Source organism: Bos taurus, chromosome 19, assembly GCF_002263795.3.
Source record: "Bos taurus isolate L1 Dominette 01449 registration number 42190680 breed Hereford chromosome 19, ARS-UCD2.0, whole genome shotgun sequence".
Taxonomy (NCBI): Eukaryota; Metazoa; Chordata; class Mammalia; order Artiodactyla; family Bovidae; genus Bos; species Bos taurus.
Genome location: NC_037346.1, coordinates 20,027,975 through 20,054,452, shown reverse-complemented (window position 1 = coordinate 20,054,452; position 26,478 = coordinate 20,027,975). Strand labels below are relative to the sequence as shown.

Genomic DNA, 26,478 nt, shown 5'->3' with positions numbered 1-26,478 from the left:
AATTCATTATGACTTCAGAGTGTCAATAAGGTGCCTGTGAGTGTTGAAACGAACATACTTCGTAATAAACTATAACTCCAAATACTTACCTTTAGGCTGTTTTCCAAAATCAATCCCACTTCCAGTAGCTAGTTTCACACACGGGTCTCAAGAGACAATAGAATATAGTTGGTAGTGTGGGTGGCAATCTGTACCCTGCCACTACCTGAGGGGCATTGAACAAAAGACATTACGTGTGACCCAGTTCCTATGTCTGTAAAACGGGAATATTTACAGCACCTATTTCATAGTTCTTTTAAGGATTAAAGGAGATATAAAAGGCATCTGGAAGAGTGCCAGGTGCCTTAATAAATGTCCAGATACTTGTGAGCTATGACTGTTTAAGTAAACTTGTTGCGGGCTCTGAGGTAAGTCCTAAGAAAACACCAGAAATTCTGGAGAGGTTAAATGACAGCGCAGGCTGTTTGAGTTCATCACGGACGCAAGACCTGTTCGCGGACCAAGCAACCTAAGTGAAAAAACAAAACCACTCCACTTACCTTCCCTTCTAGACCCCTCGGCCGGCTCCTGCTGGTCACGGCTAAAGTAACTGTGGGAAACCTGAGCGAGAGACTTCTAAGGCCAGGCCACGGGGACAACTTTTTTGACTGGGAGTGAGAGTGGCCTTCTCGAAACTAGAGGGATGGATTCCTCGACCGTCCAGCTACCCATTACGCTCTCGGAGGTGAGGCCGAAAGACTGGCCTTGGGCGTTGAGCGCCCCTCTCCCACCGCCCGCATCGAGGGTTGACGCTGGGGATCAGACCGCAGGGCACACGCGCGCGCGCGCGCCCACGGTGGGCATGGCCGGGAGGGGCCAATCCAAGCCCCGCCCTTGCCCGCCGGGCCCCAGTCCGGAGCGGACGCGCCCGCCTGACGCACTGAGGCTTCGCAGCCAATCGGGAAGCGCGAAGCAGGTTCAAATAAAGGCGGCGGGTAGGCATGGCGTTGTCTCTTACGTGTGGGAGGTGTTCATCCCGCGTTCTGTGTCGAAGATGTGGCGGATGAAAAAACTCAATCTTAGCCTGTCGCCTTCGCCCCAGCCGGTGAGCCGAAGGGCCTCATGGAGCGAGAGACCTAGACCGGGGTTTCGGGGGTCTGTGGCTGTGCCGAGCGTTTTGGAAAGCAAGAGTCGAGCCTGAGGCGGGGGGCGTGTGGAGTTTTCCGGTCCTGATGTTCGGAGCACTGGGGTTGGAGCCTACTCTTGTTTATTGCTCCGGAGCTTGAGGGAGGAGAGCTTCTTAGGGCCGGTTGGCAGAGCCCAGGCTTACTTTCATGCTCTCTTCTTTCTTAGGGAAAAGCAGCTATGAGAACGCCTCTTCGAGAACTTGCCTTGCAGCCCGACGCCCCCACCAACTCTGGAAAAGGGCCCCCACACTCGCCGACCCCATCACCATGCAAACTGGGGCTGCAGGTGAGATTCGCCTGGCCAGTCTCTCGACTGGGCTCTTTGCCGAGGCCGAGAGCTCAGAGGAACAGAGGGCCAGGGCTGGAACGTAATTAATAACGATAATGAAGTTTTCTGCCTAGACGACATCCACTTACATCTATTCAGGCCAACAGAGAGGTGCCCTAGGGTCGTTAAAGGAAGTCCACTGAGAGCCCACATCTCTATTTAGGTGTTAGTTTTTATCACCTCCTCCCCCTTTCAGTCTTTACCAAACGTCTCAGAAATACTATCACTTTGATTAGTGGTCTCCTCTTAATAAGGGCTCACTTATGGAGAAGTCAGTCAGCTGCAAGAATGAGCCAATATCCATCCGTTCCGAGAGGTAGTCAAACGCTTATTTATATTATTTGCTTATTTTTCTATTGGGTTGTTATCTCTTTTTCATTGTTTTCTAAGTGTTCTTATTATATTATAGTCATCCTTTGTCATGCTTTTTAGCTAGTTTATAACTGTCTTTTGATTTTTATCTTTAATCCTGGGGCTATCTAGGAGGGATTCTTGATTTCCAAGTGCTTAAAAACCATTTTGTGTCACCTTTTAAATTTATTTTCTTACATTATGATCGGACTGTAATCTGTTGTCTTTTTAGCCAAGTATAGGGTGAATTTTTTTGTGAGTGTTCCGTGAACATATGAAAAAAAAAGCATATTTACTATTCAAAGAATGTCACATTCTGTTATTTCATAAGCAGATAGTTAATTACCCTGTCCTTGCCCATCTTTCAGTCTGCCAGATCTGTTGAGTTTTGTGTTATCCTTGTTCAGATTTGGTATCAGTGTAATTTTGGCCTTGTAAAATGGATTAGGAAGTGTTCTTTTAAATTTTTTGGAGGAGCTTGAGACAAATGGGTATTATGTTTTCTTTGAAGGATTGGTAAAATTCAACCTGTGAAATGATCTGGTCCTGGACATTTCTGGAAGTTTTTGAGCATCTCTTAATATGCTTGGAGAAGGAAATGGCAACCCATTCCAGTATTGTTGCCTGGAGAATCCCATGGACAGAGGAGCCTGGCAAGCTGCCAGTCTATGGGGTCTTAAAGAGTAGGACACGACTGAGTGACTAACACACTTTCATATGCTTAGTTGTCATTCATATATTTTCTTTGGAGAAATATCTATTCAAGTCCTTTACCCATTTTTAAATTGGATTATTTTTGTTGTTGAGTTGTAGGAGTCCTTTGTCTATTCTGGATATTAACCCCTTTTCTGATATATGATTTGCAAATGTCTACTCCTTAAGGAATAAATAGGAACTTAATAAACATAGCAAATGCTTTAAGGTGCATTTTTACATTTCTAAAAGTGTTTGGTTTGTATATTTAGCTTTTGGGCTATGTAATGCAGACTGATTTTTTTTTTTTCATCATATAACTTTAATTTTGTCTTGTCACAGAAGTGCTATAACTTTACATTCTACCTTGTCTGATACTGATATTGCTGCCTCTGCTCGCTTTGTTTTTGCCTGATATCTCTTTGCCATCCCTTTATTTTCTACGTTTTCTTAAGCACTTTGAAATAAAAACTTAAAAATTTGCAATAAAATACTTGAAAGGGCATAAAACATGGAGCCTAACAAGTTTGTGTAAAGCACACATCATTGTAACCAATACCCAAGGACACTGCTAGAATATCAGAAGCCCTTTTTAGGTCAATCTTACGTTTCATCCACTGATGTAAATTAGAAATTTCATATAAGTCTGACTCTTTCTTTTTTTTTTTAAATAAATAATTAGTCTCTATATCTAAAGCTTCTAAAATATCTTGTTGTTCTGGTAGTTTAGAAATTTTTTCATTTCCTTGATCAATCCTGCTTAGAGCTTGGTGAGCTATTTTAATATGCAAACTCAAATCTTTCTTTACCTTAGAGAAATTTTCTTCTAATACTTCTTAATCAGTGCCAGACCTATGGGTGTTCTCTTTTCTCCTGGAGATTCTTTTATTCACATGTTAGGTTTACTAGATTTATCTTCCAATTCTCTTAGCTTTTCCCTCAGATTTATACTTCTTTGTATCTTTAAAGGTTTTCTTCCACTTGATTGTTCTGGCCAGCAATTCCTTTCTTAACCCTGATCATCCTCTTTCAATTCATATTACTGAAGTTTTTTCTTTAAAAGTAATATTTATTATTTCCATGGGAATTCCCTGGCGATCCAGTGGTTAGGACGCTGCACTTCCACTGCAGGGGGTACGAGTTTGATCCTTGGTAAGGAAACTAATATCTCACATGCCATGCAGCCAAAACAAAACAAAAAAATAATTTAAATATAAATAAATACAGGTAACATTTATTATTTCCAGGAAGTCTTTGTGTGTGTGAGTTGTACTCAGATTTTCTTATATATTCATAAATTTTTTGGGGTGCAAATTGTCATCTCTTTCTTCCATCAGCTGTGTAGGGTCTACCTTTCTTAACTATCTCAGAGTTTGTCCTTTTTCTGGCTACTAGATCCACATAAGTATATTCATATTTTCCTATTGTTGTTCATTGAATCTCAAAACCAGCAGTCCTGCAAGTGGTATAAAGTTCAATGGTCTCTATTCCTGTGAGCCGCCAATTGAGAGGTTGTCATCTGGAGAAGGCAATGGCACCCCCCTCCAGTACTCTTGCCTGGAAAATCCCATGGACAGAGGAGCCTGGAAGGCTGCAGTCCATGGGGTCACTGAGGGTCGGACACGACTGAGTGACTTCACTTTCACTTTCCACTTTCATGCATTGGAAAAGGAAATGGCAACCCACTCCAGTGTTCTTGCCTGGAGAATCCCAGGGACGGGGGAGCCTGGTGGGCTGCTGTCTATGGGGTTGCACAGAGTCGGACACGACTGAAGCGGCTTAGCAGCAGCAGTCCCTTATCAGTGCACCAGGAAGAAGTCTTTCGGCCATTCATTCTCCCCTACTACAAAGGCTAGAGCTCTTCAGATCCCAAGAGTTGAATGGCTTCAACTCATGTGTTCAGGAAAACCTCAGCGCTTGCACCCAGGGAGACTAGGTCACTAGCATAGGTTAATGTTGCCTTTTCTCCCAAGAATACATGGATCTCTGTGGGCCAAGGGCTCTCTAACTCTAGTCCCGAATTTCTCATCTGTTCCAAAAAGAAGAAAATCTTACACCAAGTCTAGAACTTGAGCCAGGGATTCCTCCTACCCTAGAATTAGGTTGGAGTTAGGATTGGAGAAGAGGAGGGTCATTTTCAAGCTACCATTTCCATATGACATGGACAGAATATCTTAGCCTTGTTTATACTATAACCTGGTTCACTTGGAAGGACCCAGAACGTCTTTCCAACTTTTCTACTGGGTCTCTTTAGTAAGCAGCAAGGCTTAGCCAAGTTCTTACCCAGGCAAAGGTAATAAGAACTCTTCCTTTTCTGAGTTCAGACAATATCCTGAGCCCATAATTGTATATTGCGAACTAGAATTGACTGTCTTAGTCAACTGCTTTTGTTTTCTTTGGCAGGAAGGCAGCAACAACTCATCTCCGCCAGATTTTGTCAATGCTAGGAAGACAGACTCCCCTTCAGAACAGTTCGGCCATCCCTCAAAGTGGCTAGAAGCTTATCAACACGAATCAGATGAGCAGCCCCTAAATCTGATTCCCCAAACCAACTCTACTCCCAAAACCTGTGAGAAAGGAGTAGACCCACGGGACAACAATGTGGTTAAAACCATGGTCCTTGTACCTTCTCCAGGGAGGCAGCAGCAAGACATTACACTTGCGGACCGTCTAGATTCGATGGCAGAGGGAAACAGCTTCTCTCTAGATGAGCCTCTGAGGCCAGGAGATCTGCTGAGAAAGGGGGTAGACTTCTGTATGGAAGACAGCTTTTCAGAAACTGTTCCTGGTATGCCTGAGATACCTGCATTTCAGGATCCTCCATCCCAGCTCTTGGAGTCCCCACCAAATCCCTGTTCTGAGCAGCAGTTACATTGCTCCAAGGAAAGCCTGAAGGACAGGAGCACTGAGGCTGAGCCTGAGGACTTAGTTCCTTCGGAAAGTAATGCCTTGTTGCCTTCCTCCCTGCTCTGGCTTTCCCCTTCAACTGCCTTAGCGGCAGATTGCCCTGTCAGTCATGTGGACCCAGAAGGGGATATTTTAGAGCACAGAGCTATAGAGGAGAGGAAAATGAGCTTTCCCACACTCCCTGAGGAGGCTGAATTGGGACATCAAGCACTTGTGTCAAATACAGACGATATTCCATCCACATGCCCAAGCCCAAATCCTGGAGAAATGGAATCACAGGTGGTTCCTGGGCCAGCAGGAAAAGATGCCAGTGGCATTCCTGGCTCTGATGTAGGGCCTTGGATGTCACCCCTGGCCTGGCTGGAAAAAGGTGTCAATACCTCAGTCATGCTAGAAAATCTCCGCCAGAGCTTATCCCTTCCCTCTGCATTTCAGAATGCTGCAATCGGCACTACCCCTTTCTCTGCTTGCTCGGTGGGGACTTGGTTTACTCCCCCAGCACAACAGGAAAGGAGTACAAACACATCCCAGACAGGCCTGGTGGGCACCAAGGACAGTGCCTCTGAGACAGAGCACCTCCTGTGGGGGTAAGTGTCCTGTGTCTTTGTACTCCGGGGCTTCATTTGCCTGGATCCATCACTCCCATCCCTCTCCCTCTCTTCTTCCCATGTTCTTTTCCTACCACAGCCGTTCTCCAGATCTGACTGCCTTGTCTCGGCATGACCTGGAAGATAACCTGCTGAATTCTCTTGTCATCCTGGAGGTTCTCTCCCGCCAGCTGCGGGACTGGAAGAGTCAGCAGAGCGGCCCTCACCCCGAAGTCCGGGACAGCAGCACACAGACTGACACCCTTCCCAACGAGGTAAGATAGTTCCTCCTGAAGCATGGAGGATCTCAATGGGCCCTCTTCCTTAAAGTGAGTATGAAAGCTGAGGGTCTGGAAGATCCCTTAGAGCTGTGGGTACACACTATACCCCTGGGATGCATCAAGATTTTCCAGGGAATGTAAGCAAGGAAGGTGTTTTGTTTTAATTTAATTGAAAAAAAATTTTTTTAATCATCTATTTTAATTGCTTTACAATATTGCTTTGGTTTCTGCCATACATCAACAGCAAGGGACGTTTTAAAGGAATTGTTTTCTAGATCTTCATCTTCCAAATGCACTGTTGCCAGATTTTTTTTTTTTTTTTGGCCATGCCATGCAACATGAAGAATCTTATTCCCCTGACCAGGGTTTGAACCCATACCCCCTGCACAGGGAGCCTGGAGTCATAACCACTGGAAAGCCAGGGAATTCCCTCACATGAATCTTGTACCTATAAGAATGGAAAATAGGCATCAGTTCAGTTCAGTTCAGTCGCTCAGCTGTGTCCTTCTCTTTGTGACCCCATGGACTGCAGCATGCCAGGCCTCCCTGTCCATCACCAATTCCCAGAGTTTACCCACACTCATGTCCATTGAGTTGGTAATGCCTTCCAACCATCTCATCCTGTCCCCTTCTCCCCCTACCTTCAATCTTTCCCAGCATCGGGTCTTTTCAAATGAGTCAACTCTTTGCATCGGGTGGCCAAAGTATTGGAGTTTCAGCTTCAACATCAGTCCTTCCAATGAACACCCAGGACTGATCTCCTTTAGGTTGGACTGGTTGGATCTCCTTGCAGCCCAAGGGACTCTGAAGAGTCTTCTCCAGCACCGCAGTTCATAAGCATCAATTCTTCTGTGCTCAGCTTTCTTTATAGTCCAACTCTCACATCCATATATGACTACTGGAAAAACCATAGCCTTGACTAGACGGACCTTTGTTGGCAAAGTAATGTCTCTGCTTTTCAATATGCTGTCTAGGTTGGTCATAACTTTACTTCCGAGAAGTAACATCTTTTAATTTCATGGCTGTAGTCACCATGTGCAGTGATTTTGGAACCCTAAAAAATAAAGTCTGTCACTGTTTCCATTGTTTGCCCATCTATTTGCCGTGAAGTGATGGGACCGGATGCCATGATCTTAGTTTTCTTAATGTTGAGGTTTAAGGCAACTTTTTCACTCTCCTCTTTCACTTTCATCAAACATGGAATCGTTGTTGAACTATGTCTTACTGTAGGAATTATAATAATCCACAGACACATGAACTGGTAAGGAGAGGACTGGTTTATCCATTTCATTAGTATCAATGAATGATCTCCAGTAAAATTTTACTAGGTATGTGTATGATTTTAATTATAATAGTGATTCATAGACAACTGATGAAAATATTTGTCCATCCAAGAGTTTTTTCACGTAAAGTCTTATGGTCAGAGCAATTAGGAAATGTTTTAAATTTATCTCAATTTAGGTGAACTTTTGTTGTTGTTGCAGAGATCTTGATTTAAAGTGTAAAAATATATTACATTAGGATAAAATTCTGAGAGGAGTAAAAACTGAGGTTTAAGGAGAAAAAAGGATGATATAAAATTTCTGACTTAAAGTGGTTGTGTGTATATTTTTTAAAAATATCAAACAGATAATAAATCATGGTATTTGTAATATTTATACCATTGGGTATATTTGGGGGTGATGTAACAGTTTTATTTCAAACTGTCAACATTTATAAGGTGGTGGAAATTACAGCCTTTGAACAATTTAAACATCAGACTACTCCATCTTTCAAAATTATTGTAGGAGATATCAGAGGATGACAGTTAAAGACCATTGTCCTAGAGGATTCTTGCTGTGACAGCATAGGTTGAGGATGTAAGGGAATGTGTCAGGGAAGAAACTGAGACCCTCTGTGTTATGGCTGTTGAGATAATAGGGGCTGCTGCTAAGAAGAGATGGTCTCAGAAATTCCCTGGCAGTCCAGCAGTTAGGACTCTATGCTCTCACTGCCGAAGGCCGGGGTTCAATCCCTGGTTGGAGAACTGAGATCCCACGAGCCACTCAGCTGGGCAAAAAACAAACAAACAAAAGTCTTCTCTGGGTTGAAAATATCCTCAAATAATGACTTTACCTTTTGCCAAAATCCTGGAAACCACAGGCTCATCATTCTTCCAGCTGCTCAGTTTCTCTCCTGTGTTTTCTTATTTTTGTATCCTTTCCTCTGGTCCTTGACCTTGTTCTCCCCGACCCCAAGTTGACCATCTGTACCTTGCCAAATCCTTTGAGATACCACTGAAGCAGAACCAAAGAGAGGAAATGACAGTACCTTCAGCCATTCCCCACAACAGTCTCATGTCTTTGTGCTTGGCTGCCTCATTGACGCTAATCTCATCACTGGCCTGACTGCCCAGCCCTAAGCAGTATGCATGCCCTGTTCCAGGGCTCAGTGAGGGACTCCATGTCCTTACTGTAAAACACAGTAGGAGGGAGGCCTGCTTTGCTGGGGCCGGGAGTGATGGACGCCGGGAGATCTGCCTCCTTACATCCAGACTGCTGCAGCGTCGTGACTCAGCACTGCTGCTCCAGCACTAGGCTTTTCCCTAGGCGATGTATGTCTTGCAGTGGTAATGAAGGCTTCCCACTTTTCTCTTGGAACTTTGAAGTTTCTCTATGGCTCTGCTGCCTTTGAGATCACAGTTATCTACTTCACATAGCACACCACAATTTTCATCTGCTCTAAGATAGTGAACAGACCTTAGAGACTAAGAAAATTAAAATGGTAAATATTTGAGAAGGTTACCATTTTTGATGATCAGATAAATGCAAATTGCACATGAAATGCTATTTTCTTCTGATGAAATAGCAAAGAATAAAATAGATAGTGGTGGTAAATATTGCCCCATCATCAGTAAGGCATAAATTGGTTGAACCTTTTTTTTAATGTCTTAAAAGTTATATTTAACGTTATTATTACTTAAACATTTTTTATCCTCTTGTTTGAACATTATGCCTTTAAATGGGTTCAGCCTTTCTAAGGGCAGTTTAAACTGCTTAAAGCAGTTCAAACTTTTTGACCCAGTAACTCCACTTGGGAGAAGGCAATGGCACCCCACTCCAGTACTCTTGCCTGGAAAATCCCATGGACGGAGGAGCCTGGTAGGCTGCAGTCTATGGGGTCGCTAAGAGTCGGAGACGACTGAGCTACTTCACTTTCACTTTTCACTTTAATGCATTGGAGGAGGAAATGGCAACCCACTCCAGTGTTCTTCCCTGGAGAATCCCAGGGAGGGCGGGGCCTGGTAGGCTGCCATTTATGGGGTCGCACAGAGTCGGACACGACTGAAGTGACTTAGCAGCAGCAGCAGCAGCAACTCCACTTCTAGGTGTATATCCTAAGGGGGGGAAAATTCCACATACAGATAACTTTAAAAACATGAAAAAGAAAATAATGGTACATCATAAAATGTAGATAATCTACAGTTATTTAAAAATATGTTCATGAGGAGTTTTTGTTTGTTTGTTTGTTTTTTGCCATGCCTTACTGCATGCAGGATGTTAGTTCCCCGACCAGGGATCAAAACCGTACTCCCTGCAGTGAAAACACTCCTAGCCACTGGACTGCCAGGGAGGTCCCCTGAAGAGTTTTTAATAGCATGGAAAAATAAGTTTAATGTAAGTTCCTGGTAAAAGGAAATCATGTTTCACCTCTCAGAGGTTTTGACATGAAGTAAAATATCAGCAGAAGTTAAAAATGAGTGATACTCCACTTTGATAGGTCTTCCTAAAGCATATATCCTAGTCTCAGGCTCTCAATGAGGAGAGTGAACATAAACTCAGAGCTAAATGACATTCAGTTCAGTTCAGTCGCTCAGTCGTGTCCAACTCTTTGCGACCCCATGAATCGCAGCACGCCAGGCCTCCCTGTCCATCACCAACTTTTGGAGTTCACTGAGACTCACGTCCATCGAGTCAGTGATGCCATCCAGCCATCTCATCCTCTGTCGTCCCCTTCTCCTCCTGCCCCCAATCCCTGCCAGCATCAGAGTCTCTTCCAATGAGTCAACTCTTCGCATGAGGTGGCCAAAGTACTGGAGTTTCAGCTTCAGCATCATTCTCTCCAAAGAAATCCCAGGAAAAGCAGGACCCCAATTTTATTTATATATCTCAATCTCAAAACCAATTGTGTTTTTTCTTAAGCATTACTGTCTTTCATCAAATCTAAGATACTGTCAATTTTAAAAGCATACCAATGTCACTGGTGTTAAAAAGTAAAAAGATAGTCATCTTAGAATTTACTGAATACGGTAATTTCCTTCTAAATCCGTAGTCTACAACTTTTTTCACCCTGACCCCTGAGGGAGGTAGTAGACTCATCGGTTATAGCAAATCCCTATAGCAAGGAAATCTGCTGTGGACGTATATCGAAATCTCTTGGGGTGAATGCTGTGCTGTTGGTTGAGAATCACGGCTCTCAGTGGTAAAACTAATAATGAATCTTTTCCCATTCTGTTCACTTTTCCATTTCTAAAATTTTATAGTAAACACATAATCAGAAGAAAGTTATTTTAAATTTTATTTATTTATTCAGTTTCGGCTGGGCTGAGTCTTCATTGCTACACAGGCTTTCTCCAGTTGCAGCAAGTGGGGGCTGCTCTCAGGTTGTGGTGCGTGGGCCTTTCACTGCGGTGGCTTCTCTTGTTACAGAGCACAGGCTCTAGGCATGAGGGCTCAGTAGTTGTGACACACGGGCTCAGTAGTTTCAGCCCCCAGGCTCCAGAGCACAGGTTCAATAGTTGTGGCACAGGAGCTTAGTTGCTCTGTGGCAAGTGGGATCTTCCCAGATCGGGGATCAAACCCATGTCTCCTGCATTGGCAGGTGGATTCATTACCACTGAGCCACCAGGGAAGCCCCCAAAAATATTTTTTAAAGTAATTTTTAGATTACTTTTAATTAAAAAAGTAATTTTGCTTTTAACCTACCTCTGGATTTTTTCTAGCTTGGCTTCATCAAGCCGTGAGCTTTGCTCCTGCTTTTAATAGGAAGGGCTCCTGTATATCAGTGGGTGGGAGGGGGAACAAGGTGCTGGCACTGCATACTGTTTCTGCAAAAGGAACAACCCTGTTTCTCCGGCTAGATGAGTAAGAAACCTCAGCATCTTCAGGAGAGCCAGGAGGTTGGACAGGCTCTGCAGCAAGCCAGGAATGTCATGGTAAGTGTTGACTGACCTTAGACCATTGCTGGGTCTCCTGTGAAGATCAAGAATGGAGTGGTGTAAAAAAAATTAAAAAAAAAAAAAAAAAAAAAGAATGGAGTGGTGAGCAGATGATGGTACTCAAACGTGGGAGTGAAGAGAGGTTTCCTTTTGTTAAGGACATCTCTTCCTTATTGGGAGCTTGAAATTGGGGTCAGTGGCTTTCCTCCAGTGTCCCTGCTTACTTCCTGCTTAATGACTTTATTTGATCTAGCCTAACCTCTTCTCCCTGTACAGCAATCATGGGTGCTCCTCTCTAGAGAGCTGATATCCTTGCTTCACCTGTCTTTGCTGCACTTAGATGAAGATAAGACTGCTCTGAGTCAGGAGGTAAGCAGCATGAAGATGGAGGCAGAGACCTCTGGTGGGACTGAAATTCAGCCAAAGAAAGAAACCAGACACAGTATCTGATTCTTATCTTATAGACTCGGCGTGCAGAAACCTTGGTGTCCTGCTGTTTTGATGTGTTGAAGAAACTGAAGGCCAGGCTTCAGAGCCTCAAAGCAGAAAGGGAGGAGGCAAAGCACAGAGAGGAACTGGCCCTCAGAGGCAAGGATGTGGTAAGGTGTCAGGCTTTGATTCCTGGATGAGGGAGGTCTCTTCCTAAGGTTCCTGCAGGAATACAAATTGACTAGAGTCACAGATGGGTGGCCTGAGAACTGCCTGCCCTTGGGGAGTAATGAACTCAGCTACTGCTGTGACGGGTAGTTACGGTTTTCTGTGCTGTTTCCTTCTGTGCACGATGTCCTCACAGCCTCTTATTTTAAACAGGCAGAGACAGTGCTAGAGGTCTTCTGTGCACACGCCAGCCAGCGCATCAGCCAACTGCAACAGGACCTGGCATCCATGGGGAAATTCAGAGGCCTTTTGAAGGAGACCCAGACCCAACTGGTAATTGAGGGCATCTTCTTTCCTGGGATCCACGTTGACACACTGGGAGGGGGTCATGTACCCATGCTTCCCAGTATCCAATGGGAAGGGGCACCTCCATTGGCAATCCTTCTCATGTAGGTAGGGCTTCACACTGAGCAAGAAGAGTTGGCTCAGCAGACAGCGAGTCTTACTTCAGCCTTGCAACAGGACTGGATAGCAATGCAACTGGATGTGAGTATCGGCGGGCATTATACTGCTCCTCTGCTCACAGCCAGCCCTGTTAGAAGTCTTTTTTCAAGCATGCTCTCTTGACCTATTTGCCTCCCCCGGTAGTATGTAACATGGACAGCTCTGCTGAGCCGGTTTCGACAACTCACGGAGAAATTTACAGCCAAGAGCCGGCAGACCCTGCAGGAACGTGATGCTGCAATTGAGGAAAAGCAGCAGGTACACAGGAGAGGGGACTGCTTAGGCCTGGTTTCCTCCTCCTTCTCCACAAAAGGCCTTTCTGATGAGCCTTTTCCCCTAGACCTATCTTCTTTTCATCTGTGGCTTTGGAGACCAGCCAGTCCCTTTGCTGTTAGGTGGCCTTCCACACCTTCTTCATCAGCTTTTCTCCTGTTTCTGCTTTTTCCTGAGGATTAGACTTATTTGCTGCAGTGAACAAGGAGAGATTGGCTGTCCTGTCTGGAAAGAGAAACTGGACTAAGTCTTGGGACTCCTGATTCAGGAGGAACTGTGGGAAGAAAACTATCTTTTTCTCCTAGGTTTCCAGGGAGCTGGAACAAGTCTCTTCCCATTTAGAGGACTGCAAAAGCCAATTAGAACGACTGGAGTTGGAAAACAGTCGCCTGGCAGCAGGTGTGCATGGGTGCAAGCAGTTGTACCCTACTGAGGCTTGGGGTGTGGCAGCGGAGCAATAGCTGCTCTAGAGCACTTGTTTTGGAGCAGAGGTGTGGGGAGGTTTGGGCCTGCTGACCACATGTTGTCATTAGGATCCTTTTGGCCTAGATCTCCAGGCTCAGCTGCAGATTCTGGCCAGCACAGAGAGTCAGCTAAAAGTGCTACAGAGTCAGCATGCCCATTGTACCCAGGACCTGGCCATGAAGGACGAGTTGCTCTGCCGGCTCACCCAGAACAGTGAGGAGCAGACTGCTCAGTGAGTTCCTCTTGGGCTGTGGTGGCGGTAAGCACCCGGAACAGGGGACCAGTGGAATCTCACATAAGGTCTCTGGCAGATGGCAAAAGGAAGAAATGGCGCTAAAACACGTGCAGGCAAAGCTGCAGCAGCAACAGGCGGTCCTGGCCAAGGAGGTGCAGGACCTGAAGGAGACCCTGGAGGTAAGTAAGGTGGCCTGGGGCAGGGGGGCTGGCAGGAGTGTGACTCATCCCTGATGGTACCGATGTGGGGTTTGAGACTGTGGACTGGAAGAAGCCTCTGATCCCAGGACTCTATAAAGTGTCCCACTTGGATGCATTTCCCCGCCCTGCCCCCCCTCACTCCTTGCCTTCCTTCTTTCTCCTGTCTCCCCAGTTTGCTGAACAGGAGAATCAGGTTGCTCACCTGGAGCTGGGCCAGGTTGAGTGTCAGTTGAAAACCACGCTGGAAGTGCTCCGGGAGCGCAGCATGCAGTGTGAGGGCCTCAAGGACACCGTGGAGAACCTGAAGTAAGATCTCTACCTCTCGGTGCTTCTCCCTGAGGACTTCTTTCCCAGGCCTGCTTCTGGAAGTGGAAGTCTCCAAGAAGGGAATCATACCAGGGTCCGAGAGCCTCTTGTTTCTCGCTTTGAATGCAGTTCTGTGGGGGCGGTTTGGGGAGGTGTTTGGAGAAGGTCACCTGGTGTTTGGCCATCTTCTCTGTTCCTTTCTTATTGTTGTTTAGTTGCTAAGTTGTGTCTGACTCTTTCTGACCCCATGGATGGTGGTCCGCCAGGCTCCTCTGTCCATGGGATTTCCCAGGCAAGAATACTGGAGTGGGTTGCCACGTCCTTTTTCAGTGAATTTCCTGACCCAGAGATTGAACCTGCATCTCCTGCATTGCAGGAGGATTCTTTACTGCTGAGCTATGTGGGAAGCCCTTCCTTATTTCAATGCTAAAATTCCTTATATCCTTCCTTATTTCAGAGTTAAACTAGCCAGCATTGTAGCGGAAACACGGCAGCAAGACCTGGAGAAGATGCGCCAGTATTCCCAAGAGCTGGGGGTGCTGACGGAGCAACTCCATAGCCTGACCCTCTTCCTACAGACGAAACTAAAGGAGAAGGTAGGATATGGGGTTTCCTTCTCTTCCTTTATGATCATATCTTCAAATAAAGACAGTTTTATTTCTTCCTTCCCTGTCTGTAAACCTTTTATTCCCTTTCTTACTGCATTAGCTAGAACTTCCCCCCTGATGCTGAAAAGGATTCAAGTTGAGGAAGTTCCCCTCTAATCTTGGTTTACTGAGGTTTTTTCCAGTTGTATCTTTATTGTATAGAATAGTGTTCCTAAAATACTGTTCCATCTCTGTGACCTTCAGTGACTTTCAGTTGCCTACAGGATATCTTCAGCCTGTTGTCTGTCTCCTTCTTTCCTATTATGAACTCTTTACTCCCACTAGACTGCCTACACACTGCACACACATCTCATTTCCATTCTTACCTGGATGCAGGCTGTTACCATGTTCATTCTCCTCTATCTTGAAACTGGAAATGACTTTTCCTTCCTATTAAAATCCTCCCTGGTTCACCTTCTTTGAAATGTTCCCAAACATCAGTGGACTCAGTGATCTCCTGCTATATTTCTCATGAGCTTACTCTCCTTTTTCACTTGTATTAATTTTCCTTGGATGTTTGGTCTCTTCTGCTAGACTGTGTTTATAGCAAGCAGAAGTTTAGCATTGCTTCTTTGGCTTCCCCACAGTGCACACTGCAGAGTAAATGGTGGATATCTTTCAGACTGCAGAGTTAATTAGCTTATTCAACAGTTAAGGGCAGAGCCAGAATCCTGAAATCAAATTGCTTATGAGCTGACGCCATTCCCCAGCATGTGATAAGCACAGAAATCTAGTCTTGGGAAGACAGACAGATGTAAATTTGTCATTTTGACTTGTGATTGTGATAGAAGGTTGTCTGAATGGCCACAGAGAAAGGAGCATCAGCTTTAGTTTGGAGAGTTAGGATGTCATCTCAGAGCAGGTGACTCTTGGGCAGAGTCTTGAGGTTATAAGTTTGTAGAGCAGGGGTGGGTATACAGGAAGGCCCACCAGACAGAGGGAACAGCATATGGAAGTCATAGAGGCATTTAGGGGTACTTTTTATAGTGTCTACCCTGTAACAAGACCTGGGTCAGGTGCTGGGACTAACCAGGTGAACAAGGCCAAGGCTCTGCTCATAATGGAATGTGGCGAGTTTGGGGCCTGGGAAGTAGCCCTGTATGAGTGGATTATAGAAGCTATGTGGGGCAGGGATGACAAGGGGAAGAGGCTGGAGAAGTAGGCAGGAGGCCAGATTTTTGAAGACTTGAACTAATGGCAATTATAGAAGGGATATGGAAGAGGGGATGGATTGAATTAATTCAATACATACTAAGGAAGTAAAGGTAATAGAGGGCTTCTCTGGTGGCTCAGCAGTAAAGAATCTGCCTACAATGCAGGAGACGTGGGTTAGATCCTTGGGTTGGGAAGATCCCCTGGAGAAGGAAATAGGCAACCCACTCCTGTATTCTTACTTGGGAAATCCCATGGACAGTGGAGCTTGGAGGGCTACAGTCTATGGGGTCATAAAAGAGTCAGACATGACTTAACAATTACGTAACAACAGAAGGTAATAGAATATGGTGACCAGTTTGATATAGGAGTAAGGTGAAAGAGTGACTGATGATCTTTTTTGCTGGAAAGATGGCAACACTCTCTAGAACTGAGGTTGGCAGACTTTTCCTGTAATATGCAATATGATAAATATTTTCAGCTTTGTGAGGTATGTGATCTCTGTCTCAACTACTCAACTCTGCCTTTGTAGCTCAGAAGCAGCCATAGAGAGTATGTAAATAAATGGATGTGGCAATGTTTCAATAAAACTTTATTTACAAAGACAGATGGCAGGCCAGATTTAAACCACAGGCTGTAATTTGCTGCCCCCCTGCTCTAGGATCTTAAATACAAAGTGGGGTGGGACAGGAAAAATGGTTAGCTCAGCTTTATACATAGTAAATTTCAGGTGAACCATGGAGCAGACTGGTAGATTTTTCACAGGCAGTTGAACCTTTGCACCAGGAGATTGGGGAAAAGTCCAATTGTAAAGAGACAGATTGAAGGATCATCAGTGTAGAAGTGGATGTTTCTGTGGAGCTCCTGAGGTGAAGCCATGTGGGGAATGAATTAGAGTGTAAAGGGGATCAAGTATGAACCAAAAGGAGCCCACAGTTAAAGACAGACCTCTGCACAGAGAGAAGAAATAGCCAGAAAGGTATGAGTCCTATCTGTGAAGCAGTCATGTCACAAAAGCTAAGAAAATGAAATATCTACTAGAACGTGGTCATTGGTTATTACATAGGTCAGGTAAAGATCTGAAAGGAGTCCACTGCATTTGAAAGTAACGGTGCCCTTGGAGCACGAAATAACGAGGATGCCATTGGTGTTCCAATAATGGTGGAATGGTGGGGCAGAATCCTGTGCGTAGTGGCCCAGGGATTCCGTAGATGGTGGGAATTTTAGGCAAGAAATGTAGGCTTTTCTTTCCTTTTTTTTAATTGAAGGGAAAGAGAAAAGGCAGTAGCTAAAAGGGTACTTAAGGTAAAAAGAAGGCTTTTTAAAAAAAATTCTTGTTCTAGTGAGAGAGAATTAAGTTCAGGAAGAGGAACTAATTGAAAAGTTGAAGATAGAGAAGAGAGGTGATAGATAGAACAGCATTCCCACGGAGATGGCTAGTGAGTACGTGTAAGTTCAGAGAACTCAACTAACCCTGAAAAGCAGCTGACATTTTTTCTCCCTTGCCCTCAGGCTGAACCAGAGACCCTCCCGATAAGCACAGCCAGTGCTTTTTCCCAGGAACACCCTCCGCCCAGTGACAGCACTTTCTTGGGAAGTCCCCAGACAGCAGAGGCAGATGAAGGTTAAAGGCCCAGGAATTGAAGGGTGGGAAAGTTGGGACCCTTCTCCTGGTATCTTCAGCTGTTGAAGATGCTGCCAACAGACCCTGTCTCTCCCTGGTTTCTGTGGTGGCAGATCCTTGACGGGGTCACCAGAGGGGCCCTCTGCCATGGTTGGTTTTTGTTTCAGACCCAGAATCTACTCCTGTGCCCTTGCTTGGAAGTGACAAGAGTGCCTTCACCAGAGTAGCATCAACAGTTTCCCTTGAGCCTACAGGTTAGGATGGGCTCCAGGGATCCTGCCTCATTTCTAGATCTGGTTGTGATGATAAAGACTAAAGCAGTGAGAAGTGCTTTGCTCTAAAAACCTCAATTCTATTTGGGCTTATTTCAGTTCTGCCTTTGGGGGATCGGTAATGTTCCGGATATTCAAATCCTATGGGTGGGGAACATGGATAAGAGTGGAAGAAGTGATGGCTATGTACTTCTTCCTTCCAGAGTTAAAGGGCTTTGCCTCTCATCTAGTACTTTCTCTTTCAGAAACCCCAGGCATTGAGAAGAGCCTGGCAGAAATGGGTACTAAGACTCTGGAACTTCAGAGCCTGTGTTCCTTGCTGCAGGAGTCTAAAGAAGAGGCTGTCAGGATTCTGCAGCAAAAGATGTAAGTGGAGTGCAGTCTTAGTGAGAGAGGGCAGGTCATGTGAGCAGCCCCTTAATGTCAAGGGCCCAGCCAGCCCCTGGTGGGGGCAGGAATAATACTGAATTCTTCCCTCCCTTAGATGCGATCTGCAGGCTCAGCTGCAGGCCCAGGAAGAACAGCATCAGGAAGCCCAGAAGGCAAAGGAAGCGGACATAGAGAAGCTGAACCAGACCTTGTGCTTGCGCTACAAGGTGGAGGAGGGGCCTGGAAGTGAAGCCATGAGGAACTGGGGCAGCTGTGCGGGCCCACTGGGGAGCTGCTGTCTCCCCAGGAATCTGGGTGGTGGGGATTTTCCAACCATTGCCCTAGTTTTGCCCTTCCTGGGGTCAGACAATTCACATAATTGGGAACCAGCTATAGGCTGACCCATCTTCCAGGCTGACCTAGAAGTCAGGAACTCTAGCAGAGCTCTCTCTACAGGGAAATGTGCCTGGCCTGACCTAGCCCTAGAGGAAGAATTGGAGTGTTGGTAATTGGTATCACCTGGGCTGAGCATGAGTCAGGCATGAAATCTTATCTCTTGGCAAGGGCTGCAAAGAAGCCAGCTTTCCCACTGCCTTCTCACCTCCTTTTCTCTCACAGAATGAAAAGGAACTCCAGGAAGTGATACAGCAGCAAAACGAGAAGATCCTGGAGCAGATAGACAAGAGCGGCGAGCTCATAGTACGTTTGTCATGATGCCTGGCCTCTGCCTTCTGTGTCACTATAGCCAGGGTCCCAGATGTGGGAATTGGGTCCCCTGGTCTACCCTTGCTCACCACATGGGGTAAGGATGGAGAGGACCTTTGAGCGCAACGAGATACCTCTCCATTCTCATCCCCAGAGGCTTAGGGAGGAGGTGACCCAGCTCACCCGCTCCCTTCGGCGTGCAGAGACAGAGACTAAGGTGCTCCAAGAGACCCTGGCAGGCCAGCAGAACCCCGACTGTCAGCCCATGGACACGAACTGGATCCAGGAGAAAGTGTGGCTCTCCCAAGAGGTGACTCAGAGTTAACCAAAGAGCTGGGCAACTGGTGGGAACCTTAGGCTGTGCCCCTACTCATCTGAACGTATCTATAGGTGGATAAACTGAGAGTGATGTTCCTGGAGATGAAAAATGAGAAGGCAAAACTCATGGTCAAGTTCCAGAGCCACGTAAGGATTTCCATGCCATTCCAGGCTGTTTCCCATCTCCTCTAGCAATTTCCCTGCCATGTCTACCTTTCCCCACAAGCTATGTCATTCTTTTAAGGATAGAACTTATGCAGCCTATTTGTTTTTTAGAGAAACATCCTGGAAGAGAATCTGCGACGCTCTGATGAGGAGTTAAAGAAATTAGATGACACTGTTCAGCATATTTACGAGGTAAAGGAGGGAGGGCATTGATGCAACTTAGGTACTTGGCATAAGGCCTGGCCAGGGGTACTGATGAGCATAGCTCTGATTCGCAGCCTGTGCTGAGAGCTGGGCCCTGATTCACTGTTGTGGCCTTCTCTGTGGCTTCCATTTTCTCCCCTCTAAGAGGGTGCTTCCTAGGCCTGGTGCTTCCTGGCTTGTGACCCTGAGCTGCCTTTTCTGAATCTCTTCCCAGACTCTGCTGTCCATCCCAGATGTCGTGAACGGCTGCAAGGAGCTACAGGGATTGCTGCAATTTCTGAGCTAAGAAACTGAAAGCTGGAGTCTGTTGCACCCCTTTTTACCTGCAACACTCCCTTACCCCAACATCAGGACCAATTGGCTTAGAGCCAGCTCTGTTTATAAAATAAAGTATATTTAATGTATTTCTTCAGGCTCACTGAATCTTATTTCTTGGGTGGGAGGTGGGTAGATGAGCTCAGGGGGAGGCAGCTTGGTCCTTTTGCCTGGGCTCCCTACCTCCACACACCCCTCCCAACGCATCCAGAGCCACAGCCAGCTCCTGACTCCTTTTCTTGCTTCCCCAAATACTCTGGGCACTGGACTGCTTGTTCCCTGGCTCACTGCCTGGTGGGAAACAGACAAGGCTTCATTCTCTTACCTTCTCCATCCCCCTCTGGGGTAGCCCTGGTGAATAAGGGGGTCAGGACAAAGAACCCTCTGCCCTGGACTCGCACACTGTTGCTGCCTGTGTTCCACCTACCCTATCTATGGTAATTGTTTACGGTGACTCGCCTTCATCAGACCAGGATTCATCCCCAACAGCCAGCACAGTCCTCTGCATAAGGCCACCGTGGCAGGAATCAGAACAAGGCCATTTCCTGCCAAGGTGGCCTTTCCGCTGGTGTCTGGGCTCCGCGAGGTGGGAGGAGGACAGTCTACAACCACCTCCGAGATCCCGGCAGTCAGTCACTCCACCTCATCGCCGCGCCTCCGTGGGCGTGGCCTCACCGCGCACTCCAGTCCTGGGAGGGGGCGTGGCCAGGGCGGGGAGGGGGAGGCCCCGCCCTCCGGGGGGAGTCACGTATCTCTGCGGCAGCCGCAGCCTCATTTACAGAAGCCGGGGCTGGAACCGCAGCTGTCGCGGATCTGAACGCGAGCTGTTCCTGTGGCTGCGCAGCTACCTTGCTGCGGACAGGTGAGCCCCGGGAGTTGCTCAGCATCTCCAATTCCTCTCCCTGACTCTTCCCTCTGCTATCCTTGCCCTACTCCTGCGGGGCCCTGGATGTGCCTTCTCGACTCTCTCCTTTCTGCCCACTCCACGGCTCAGCTTCTCCCACAGCACCCCTTCCTTTTAGCTCTGATGCAGCTTTTCCGATTCCAAATCTTCCTCTGCCGGCTGGACTTATCCTTGGTGTTAGCCTCTTCCACCCAAACCATTTTAACCTCAGCCTGCTTCCTCTCCTAGGCTGAGTTCCCTCTCCAGTTCTCCTGCCTTCACGGTCCCCCTGAGCTAGGTCCTCCCTGGCTAGTTAGCCTGTTTCACCATCATCTCCCCATAGGTCTCCTCCCTCCTTATCCTGTGTCTCTTCCTCCCTTTCAATCCTGAGCCTCTGCTCCCATTCCCGTTAAGGAATGGAGAAGAGGTTATGAAGCCTGTGGCCGTTGTTTTTTATTTTGTTTTTTTCACCACTGCTACTCCCTACCCCCACCCTTTTCCTCCAGAAGCTGAGGGAAGAGGGATGATGGGTACTTTTGCCTCATTCTGAAGCCTCGGAAGTAAGTGCACCTTCCCTCAGGGCCCTGCTGAGTGAGGATGAGAAAAAGGAAATTGGAATGGCCAGGGCTTTTGCCTACCTGAAAAAGGGGCCAAATTCAGTGAAAGAAAGACTGGCGTCTTTATTGAGGCAGTAGTTTCATAAGAAGACTTGTAACTTTGGGGCTGTTCACCTCCCCACCCCCACCCTGGGGCTGGGAAGGGTGCCCGTTAGGGACAAAAGGGGATGTGGGAACTGGTGCCCCGAGCCTGTTAACTGCCCAAGAGACTGGTGCCATGTTGATGTCCAGGACTTGCGCCAAGGACTGCTGCTCTGTTCCCAACCGTTGCTTGTTGGGGTGGAAGGAAGAGGCCACTGGCCCACATGGACAGGAGAGGAAACAGAGGAGGTAGGGTGGTGGGGTCCAGCATTTATACCTGTCTCCATTCCACAGAACTGTCACCATGCCCCACTCGTACCCAGCCCTTTCTGCTGAGCAGAAAAAGGAGTTGTCCGACATTGCCCTGCGGATTGTGGCCCCAGGCAAAGGCATTCTGGCCGCAGATGAGTCTGTAGGTAGGTGGGGCCCTGCGGTCAGGTGGGGAAGAGGTGGCCAAGGAGCTTGGGGATGACCTTGCCACCCTACTTTGTTTGCCCCTCCCCAGGCAGCATGGCCAAGCGACTGAGCCAAATCGGGGTGGAGAACACCGAGGAGAACCGCCGGTTGTATCGCCAGGTTCTGTTTAGTGCCGATGACCGTGTGAAGAAGTGCATCGGCGGTGTCATCTTCTTCCATGAGACACTCTACCAGAAAGACGATAATGGTGTCCCCTTCGTCCGCACCATCCAGGATAAGGGGATTGTCGTGGGCATCAAGGTGCAGCCACTGGCCCTAGATGGGGGCTGAACATGGAAATAGGTGTGTGTGTGCATGTGCAGGTGGCAAACAGGGTCCTGCCTGGGTTCAGTTCTGTGCCTGTGTTTCCCTTTCAGGTTGACAAGGGTGTGGTGCCTCTAGCCGGAACTGATGGAGAAACCACCACTCAAGGTACAGGAGGGGTGGTCTTCAGGACCACAGAGTTGTTGGGTGGCTGCTGCCGGCAAAGAACAGAATAATGAGGTTGGTACTCTGCCTACAGGGCTGGATGGGCTCTCGGAGCGCTGTGCCCAGTACAAGAAGGATGGCGCTGACTTTGCCAAGTGGCGCTGCGTGCTGAAAATCAGTGAGCGCACACCCTCAGCACTTGCCATTCTGGAGAATGCCAATGTGCTGGCCCGCTATGCCAGCATCTGCCAGCAGGTGGGCCTATGTGTGTATGAGGTGGTCAGATGGGTGTTCTGTGCCTGGTGGCGAGAGGGTTACATGGCTTTCTTCCATCCTACCTCCTGCCCCTCCTAAGCTACTCTGCTCTTACCTCAGAATGGGATTGTGCCTATTGTGGAACCTGAGATTCTGCCTGATGGAGACCATGACCTCAAACGTTGCCAGTACGTTACAGAGAAGGTGAGTCCGCACCTGGGCACAGACATACACCACAGGGAGAACCTGACAGGGAGCCTGTGCTCCACAATCCCTGGCTCAGATGCAGGCACTTTCCTTAAGCACATTTTTACCTGACCCCAGAGTGTACCTGTGAGTCTGACCTGTATCCACTCTCACAGTTATACCCACTTACCCCTAGGCAGGGAACATAATGGCAGGGGCCCAGAACCGTAGTCAACCTCCTCTGATCCCCAGGTCCTGGCTGCTGTGTACAAGGCCCTGAGTGACCATCACGTGTACCTGGAGGGCACCCTGCTCAAGCCCAACATGGTGACCCCTGGCCATGCCTGCGCCATTAAGTATAGCCCAGAGGAGATCGCCATGGCAACTGTCACTGCCCTGCGTCGCACTGTGCCCCCGGCTGTCCCAGGTACCACCCTGATTCCAAAGCTGTTCCTATCCCTAAGACCCATTCTCAGGTTCTTCTTGTGGCCTCCAGAAGTTCCTTGCCCTGGAAAAATAAGGAGCGATCAATCGGTTTGTCTCCTCTTCTCTGTCCTAGGAGTGACCTTCCTCTCTGGGGGTCAGAGTGAAGAAGAGGCATCTCTCAACCTCAATGCTATCAACCGATGCCCCCTTCCCCGGCCGTGGGCCCTCACCTTCTCCTATGGGCGTGCCCTGCAGGCCTCTGCACTCAATGCCTGGCGAGGGCAACAGGACAATGCTGGGGCCGCCACTGAGGAGTTCATCAAGCGGGCCGAGGTTGGGAGCTAAAGGTGGTGGGTGGGGAGGTGGGGTGTAGCTAGGCAGGCGGCAGCCCAGAGGCTCTAGCCTGGACAGGGTCAGGAACCTGTGGACTGGGTCGGCTTACTTACTCCCCTCCTTTTGCAGGTGAATGGGCTTGCAGCCCAGGGCAAATATGAAGGCAGCGGAGAAGACGGTGGAGCGGCAGTGCAGTCCCTCTACATTGCCAACCACGCCTACTGAGTACCCCTCTACACCACAGCCCTTGGCCCAACCACCTGCACCCAGTTTTGCCTGTAGTTATGGCCAGGGCCAAGTAGCCATGCAGAGCAGAGATGCCTCCATCCAGCACTGCGTCGTCTTCCTTTGTTCTCCTCCCCTACCCTCTCAGATTGCTGCGCCTGGGACCATTGGATGGGAGGATAGGGAGCCCTCATGACTGAGGGCAGGAGAACTTGCTAGAAGTCAGAGCAGGATGCCTGGGTCTCCCCCCAGCCTCTGCCACCCCCCACAATTTTCCCATGATGGGGTTGCTTCTCCTTGGGCTCTCCTTGCCTGCCCTCTCTCCTGGGGTCAGAGGGTAGGGCAGCAGAGCTGACTCATGCTTTGTGTGCATACCACATAGCAAATAAATGGTAGCAAAACATGCTACTTTGTCTGCATTTTTTACATATCTAATTTCAGCTCCCAGTTTCTGATCTCTGTAGTGTCTCTGAGCCATCTTGGACTGTGGAGGTGGAAAGGGTGGATTTTGTTTTACTGGGCATTAAGTTTAGGGGGAGGGGCACATCCAGTCACCATTCTCAGCTCAGGCTCTTGTTGATGTCTGAGGCTGGAGCGAGGAGGTATGGAGCGCTGTGAGTCTATCAGGAACTGCCACTTCAGAGGCACTTGACTGCAGCTGCAGAAGGATGGAGTGAGGCTGTGCTGTGCTTAGTCACTCAGTCGTGTTCAACTCTTGGCAACCCCCATGGAATGTACCCTGCCAGGCTCCTCTGTTGTCCATGGGGATTCTCCAGGCAAGAATACTGGAGTAGGTTTGCCATGCCTCCTCCAGGGGATCTTCCTAATCCAGGGATCGAACCCAGGTCTCCCACACTGTGGGTGGATTCTTCACCATCTGAGCCGATAGGGAAGCCCAGAGTGAGGCTAGACCCAAGCAACTTCTGACGGCAGCTTTTGTGCATGGCCCCAAACTGGACAAAGAGGCAATGGGAGTTTCTCACCTCTCAGCTGTGTTGACACATTCCACCAGGGGGAGCCACAACAGGAGCAGCACCTGTGTTCTTGCCCAACAGGAAAATCCCCAACCTAAGCACTGCCAGACCCAGCACGGTTATCTAAGAGGTTGCCAAGGGCTGTTGCTCATTCCTATCTGAGATAGATAGGGGCACAGAGGGAGCCAGTTTAAGGGTCTGGGCAAGAGTGACCTGGTGAGGTCTCATGCTGAACTTTGACCTCTTGGCCTGGGCGTTGGGAATAGGTTGAGACTCTGGGTCTATCTGAGCAGATGAAAAGACCAGAGAACCTGCTGGGTGTGTTCTGTGTAAACTGCGGAGGCCATGCTCTATGTAACGTGCACAGCCAATGCTTCTCCCAACTAATTATTGCAATATGGGAATGTAGGTTCAGTGTGGCCTGATCTTATATAAATAAAAAATAGCTAACACTTATATCCGGAGAAGGCAGTGGCACCCTACTCCAGTACTTTTGCCTAGAAAATCCCGTGAACGGAGGAGCCTGGTAGGCTGCAGTCCAAGGGGTCGCTAGAGTCAGACCCGACTGAGCGACTTCACTTTCACTTTTCACTTTCATGCATCAGAGAAGGAAATGGCAACCCACTCCAGTGTTCTTGCCTAGAGAATCCCAGGGACTGGGGAGCCTGGTGGGCTGCCGTCTATGGGGTTGCACAGAGTCAGACACGAATGAAGCGATTTAGCAGCAGTAGCAGCAGCAGCAACACTTATATAGCAGTTTCCTGCCAGGCCTTTACAGTTATTAACTCACGTACTACAACAATTCTATATAAAGTAGATACTATTGCAATTCCTATTTATTTTAAAAAAACAATTCTATTCCTTTTGGCTGAGCTACATGCATACAGGATCTTAGTTTCCTAACCAGGGATCAAATCCATGCCCCTGCAAAGTCTTAACCACTGGACCACCAGGGAATTCCCTGCTATCCCTATTTTAATATGAGGAAACAAGATCGCTTCTCAAGATCGCTCAGATGAAGTGGGGAAGCTGGGATTTGAACCGAATTTGAACAAGAAAGATCCAGAGTCTGTGCTCTTGAATTTGTAAGAATTTTAGTCAAGTATTCAGACTTTAACAAGTTAGGAACGAATCCAAATGAATAGTAAAAGTATTAAATGAGCTAAATATGCTAAAACAGGTACTACTAGCTTGTTCCTCAGGAAGAGGAGCTCTATAATAAGGATGATAAACAATGACCGTGATAGGTGACTTTCTGTCTGCTCTTTATGAATGACCTCATTTTAGTCAGTATCTCCATTTTTCAGATGAGAAAATTGAGACTTAGAGCTTCCCGTGGTCGCCCAGCTAGCATTTAACGACTGCAGTTTGCGCTCTTAATCCCTGGGGCTAGGAGTAGGTTCCACATGGAATCGGAGGGTGTCTTCCAGCAAAACCGAAACCCCCACCGTTTCTCAACCACCCGTTGACGCCGGGGCAGCCACCTTTCAAATTCCAGAAGAGGCTCTTTGCAGACCCCTCCTACCCCTCGCTGGAGAAGGAAATGGCAACCCACTCCAGTATTCTTGCCTGGAGAAGCCTATGGACAGAGAAGCCTGGCGGGCTACAGTCCATGGGGTCGCAAGAATCGGACACAACTGAATCTCATCACCACCTACCCCTCGCAGGCTTCCTCCCGCCGGAGTGCCGCTACCGATTGGTCGTGACCGCGGCGGTGGGCGCGCCCCCTCCGTGCGGGTTTCCGATTGGGGG

At 47.7% G+C, this 26,478-nt stretch overlaps 2 protein-coding genes across 4 annotated transcripts; both read left to right on the top strand.

Annotated features, from left to right (window-relative positions):
- Positions 1–963: 963 nt before the first annotated feature.
- Positions 964–19,950, top strand: SPAG5 (sperm associated antigen 5). 2 transcript variants are annotated; one of them, NM_001205549.1, is made up of 24 exons: positions 998–1,084; positions 1,333–1,452; positions 4,942–6,032; positions 6,133–6,307; positions 11,433–11,507; positions 11,787–11,879; positions 11,975–12,109; positions 12,321–12,440; positions 12,561–12,653; positions 12,756–12,869; positions 13,190–13,283; positions 13,434–13,581; positions 13,661–13,763; positions 13,957–14,090; positions 14,548–14,686; positions 17,402–17,513; positions 17,681–17,767; positions 18,031–18,151; positions 18,270–18,381; positions 18,773–18,853; positions 19,014–19,169; positions 19,250–19,324; positions 19,454–19,534; positions 19,761–19,950. In NM_001205549.1, exons 1-24 carry the CDS (start codon positions 1,034–1,036, stop codon positions 19,830–19,832), a joined length of 3,582 nt encoding a protein of 1,193 aa, NP_001192478.1. In that variant the 5' UTR covers positions 998–1,033; the 3' UTR covers positions 19,833–19,950. The 2 variants fall into 2 exon arrangements, with proteins under 2 accessions (XP_059733786.1, NP_001192478.1); XM_059877803.1 differs by lacking the exon at positions 12,756–12,869 and having other exon boundaries at positions 964–1,084.
- A 688-nt stretch (positions 19,951–20,638) lies between these two features.
- Positions 20,639–24,155, top strand: ALDOC (aldolase, fructose-bisphosphate C). 2 transcript variants are annotated; one of them, XM_005220074.5, is made up of 10 exons: positions 20,639–20,723; positions 21,251–21,304; positions 21,737–21,858; positions 21,948–22,159; positions 22,276–22,330; positions 22,422–22,582; positions 22,703–22,786; positions 23,021–23,195; positions 23,328–23,527; positions 23,657–24,155. In XM_005220074.5, exons 3-10 carry the CDS (start codon positions 21,747–21,749, stop codon positions 23,750–23,752), a joined length of 1,095 nt encoding a protein of 364 aa, XP_005220131.1. In that variant the 5' UTR covers positions 20,639–20,723; positions 21,251–21,304; positions 21,737–21,746; the 3' UTR covers positions 23,753–24,155. The 2 variants fall into 2 exon arrangements, with proteins under 2 accessions (XP_005220131.1, NP_001091453.1); NM_001097984.2 differs by lacking the exon at positions 21,251–21,304 and having other exon boundaries at positions 20,652–20,723; positions 23,657–24,152.
- The last annotated feature ends 2,323 nt before the right edge of the window (positions 24,156–26,478 follow it).

Excerpts from the sequence above, each read along its gene's own strand:
- SPAG5 (NM_001205549.1), top strand. The coding sequence starts at position 1,034 with ATGTGGCGGATGAAAAAACTCAATCTTAGCCTGTCGCCTTCGCCCCAG. Across the intron at positions 14,687-17,401 it reads AGACGAAACTAAAGGAGAAG|GCTGAACCAGAGACCCTCCC; the intron begins GTAGGATATGGG and ends CCTTGCCCTCAG. Across the intron at positions 19,325-19,453 it reads TGGTCAAGTTCCAGAGCCAC|AGAAACATCCTGGAAGAGAA; the intron begins GTAAGGATTTCC and ends TTTGTTTTTTAG.
- ALDOC (XM_005220074.5), top strand. The coding sequence starts at position 21,747 with ATGCCCCACTCGTACCCAGCCCTTTCTGCTGAGCAGAAAAAGGAGTTG. Across the intron at positions 22,787-23,020 it reads GCCAGTACGTTACAGAGAAG|GTCCTGGCTGCTGTGTACAA; the intron begins GTGAGTCCGCAC and ends TCTGATCCCCAG. Across the intron at positions 23,196-23,327 it reads TGTGCCCCCGGCTGTCCCAG|GAGTGACCTTCCTCTCTGGG; the intron begins GTACCACCCTGA and ends TCTCTGTCCTAG.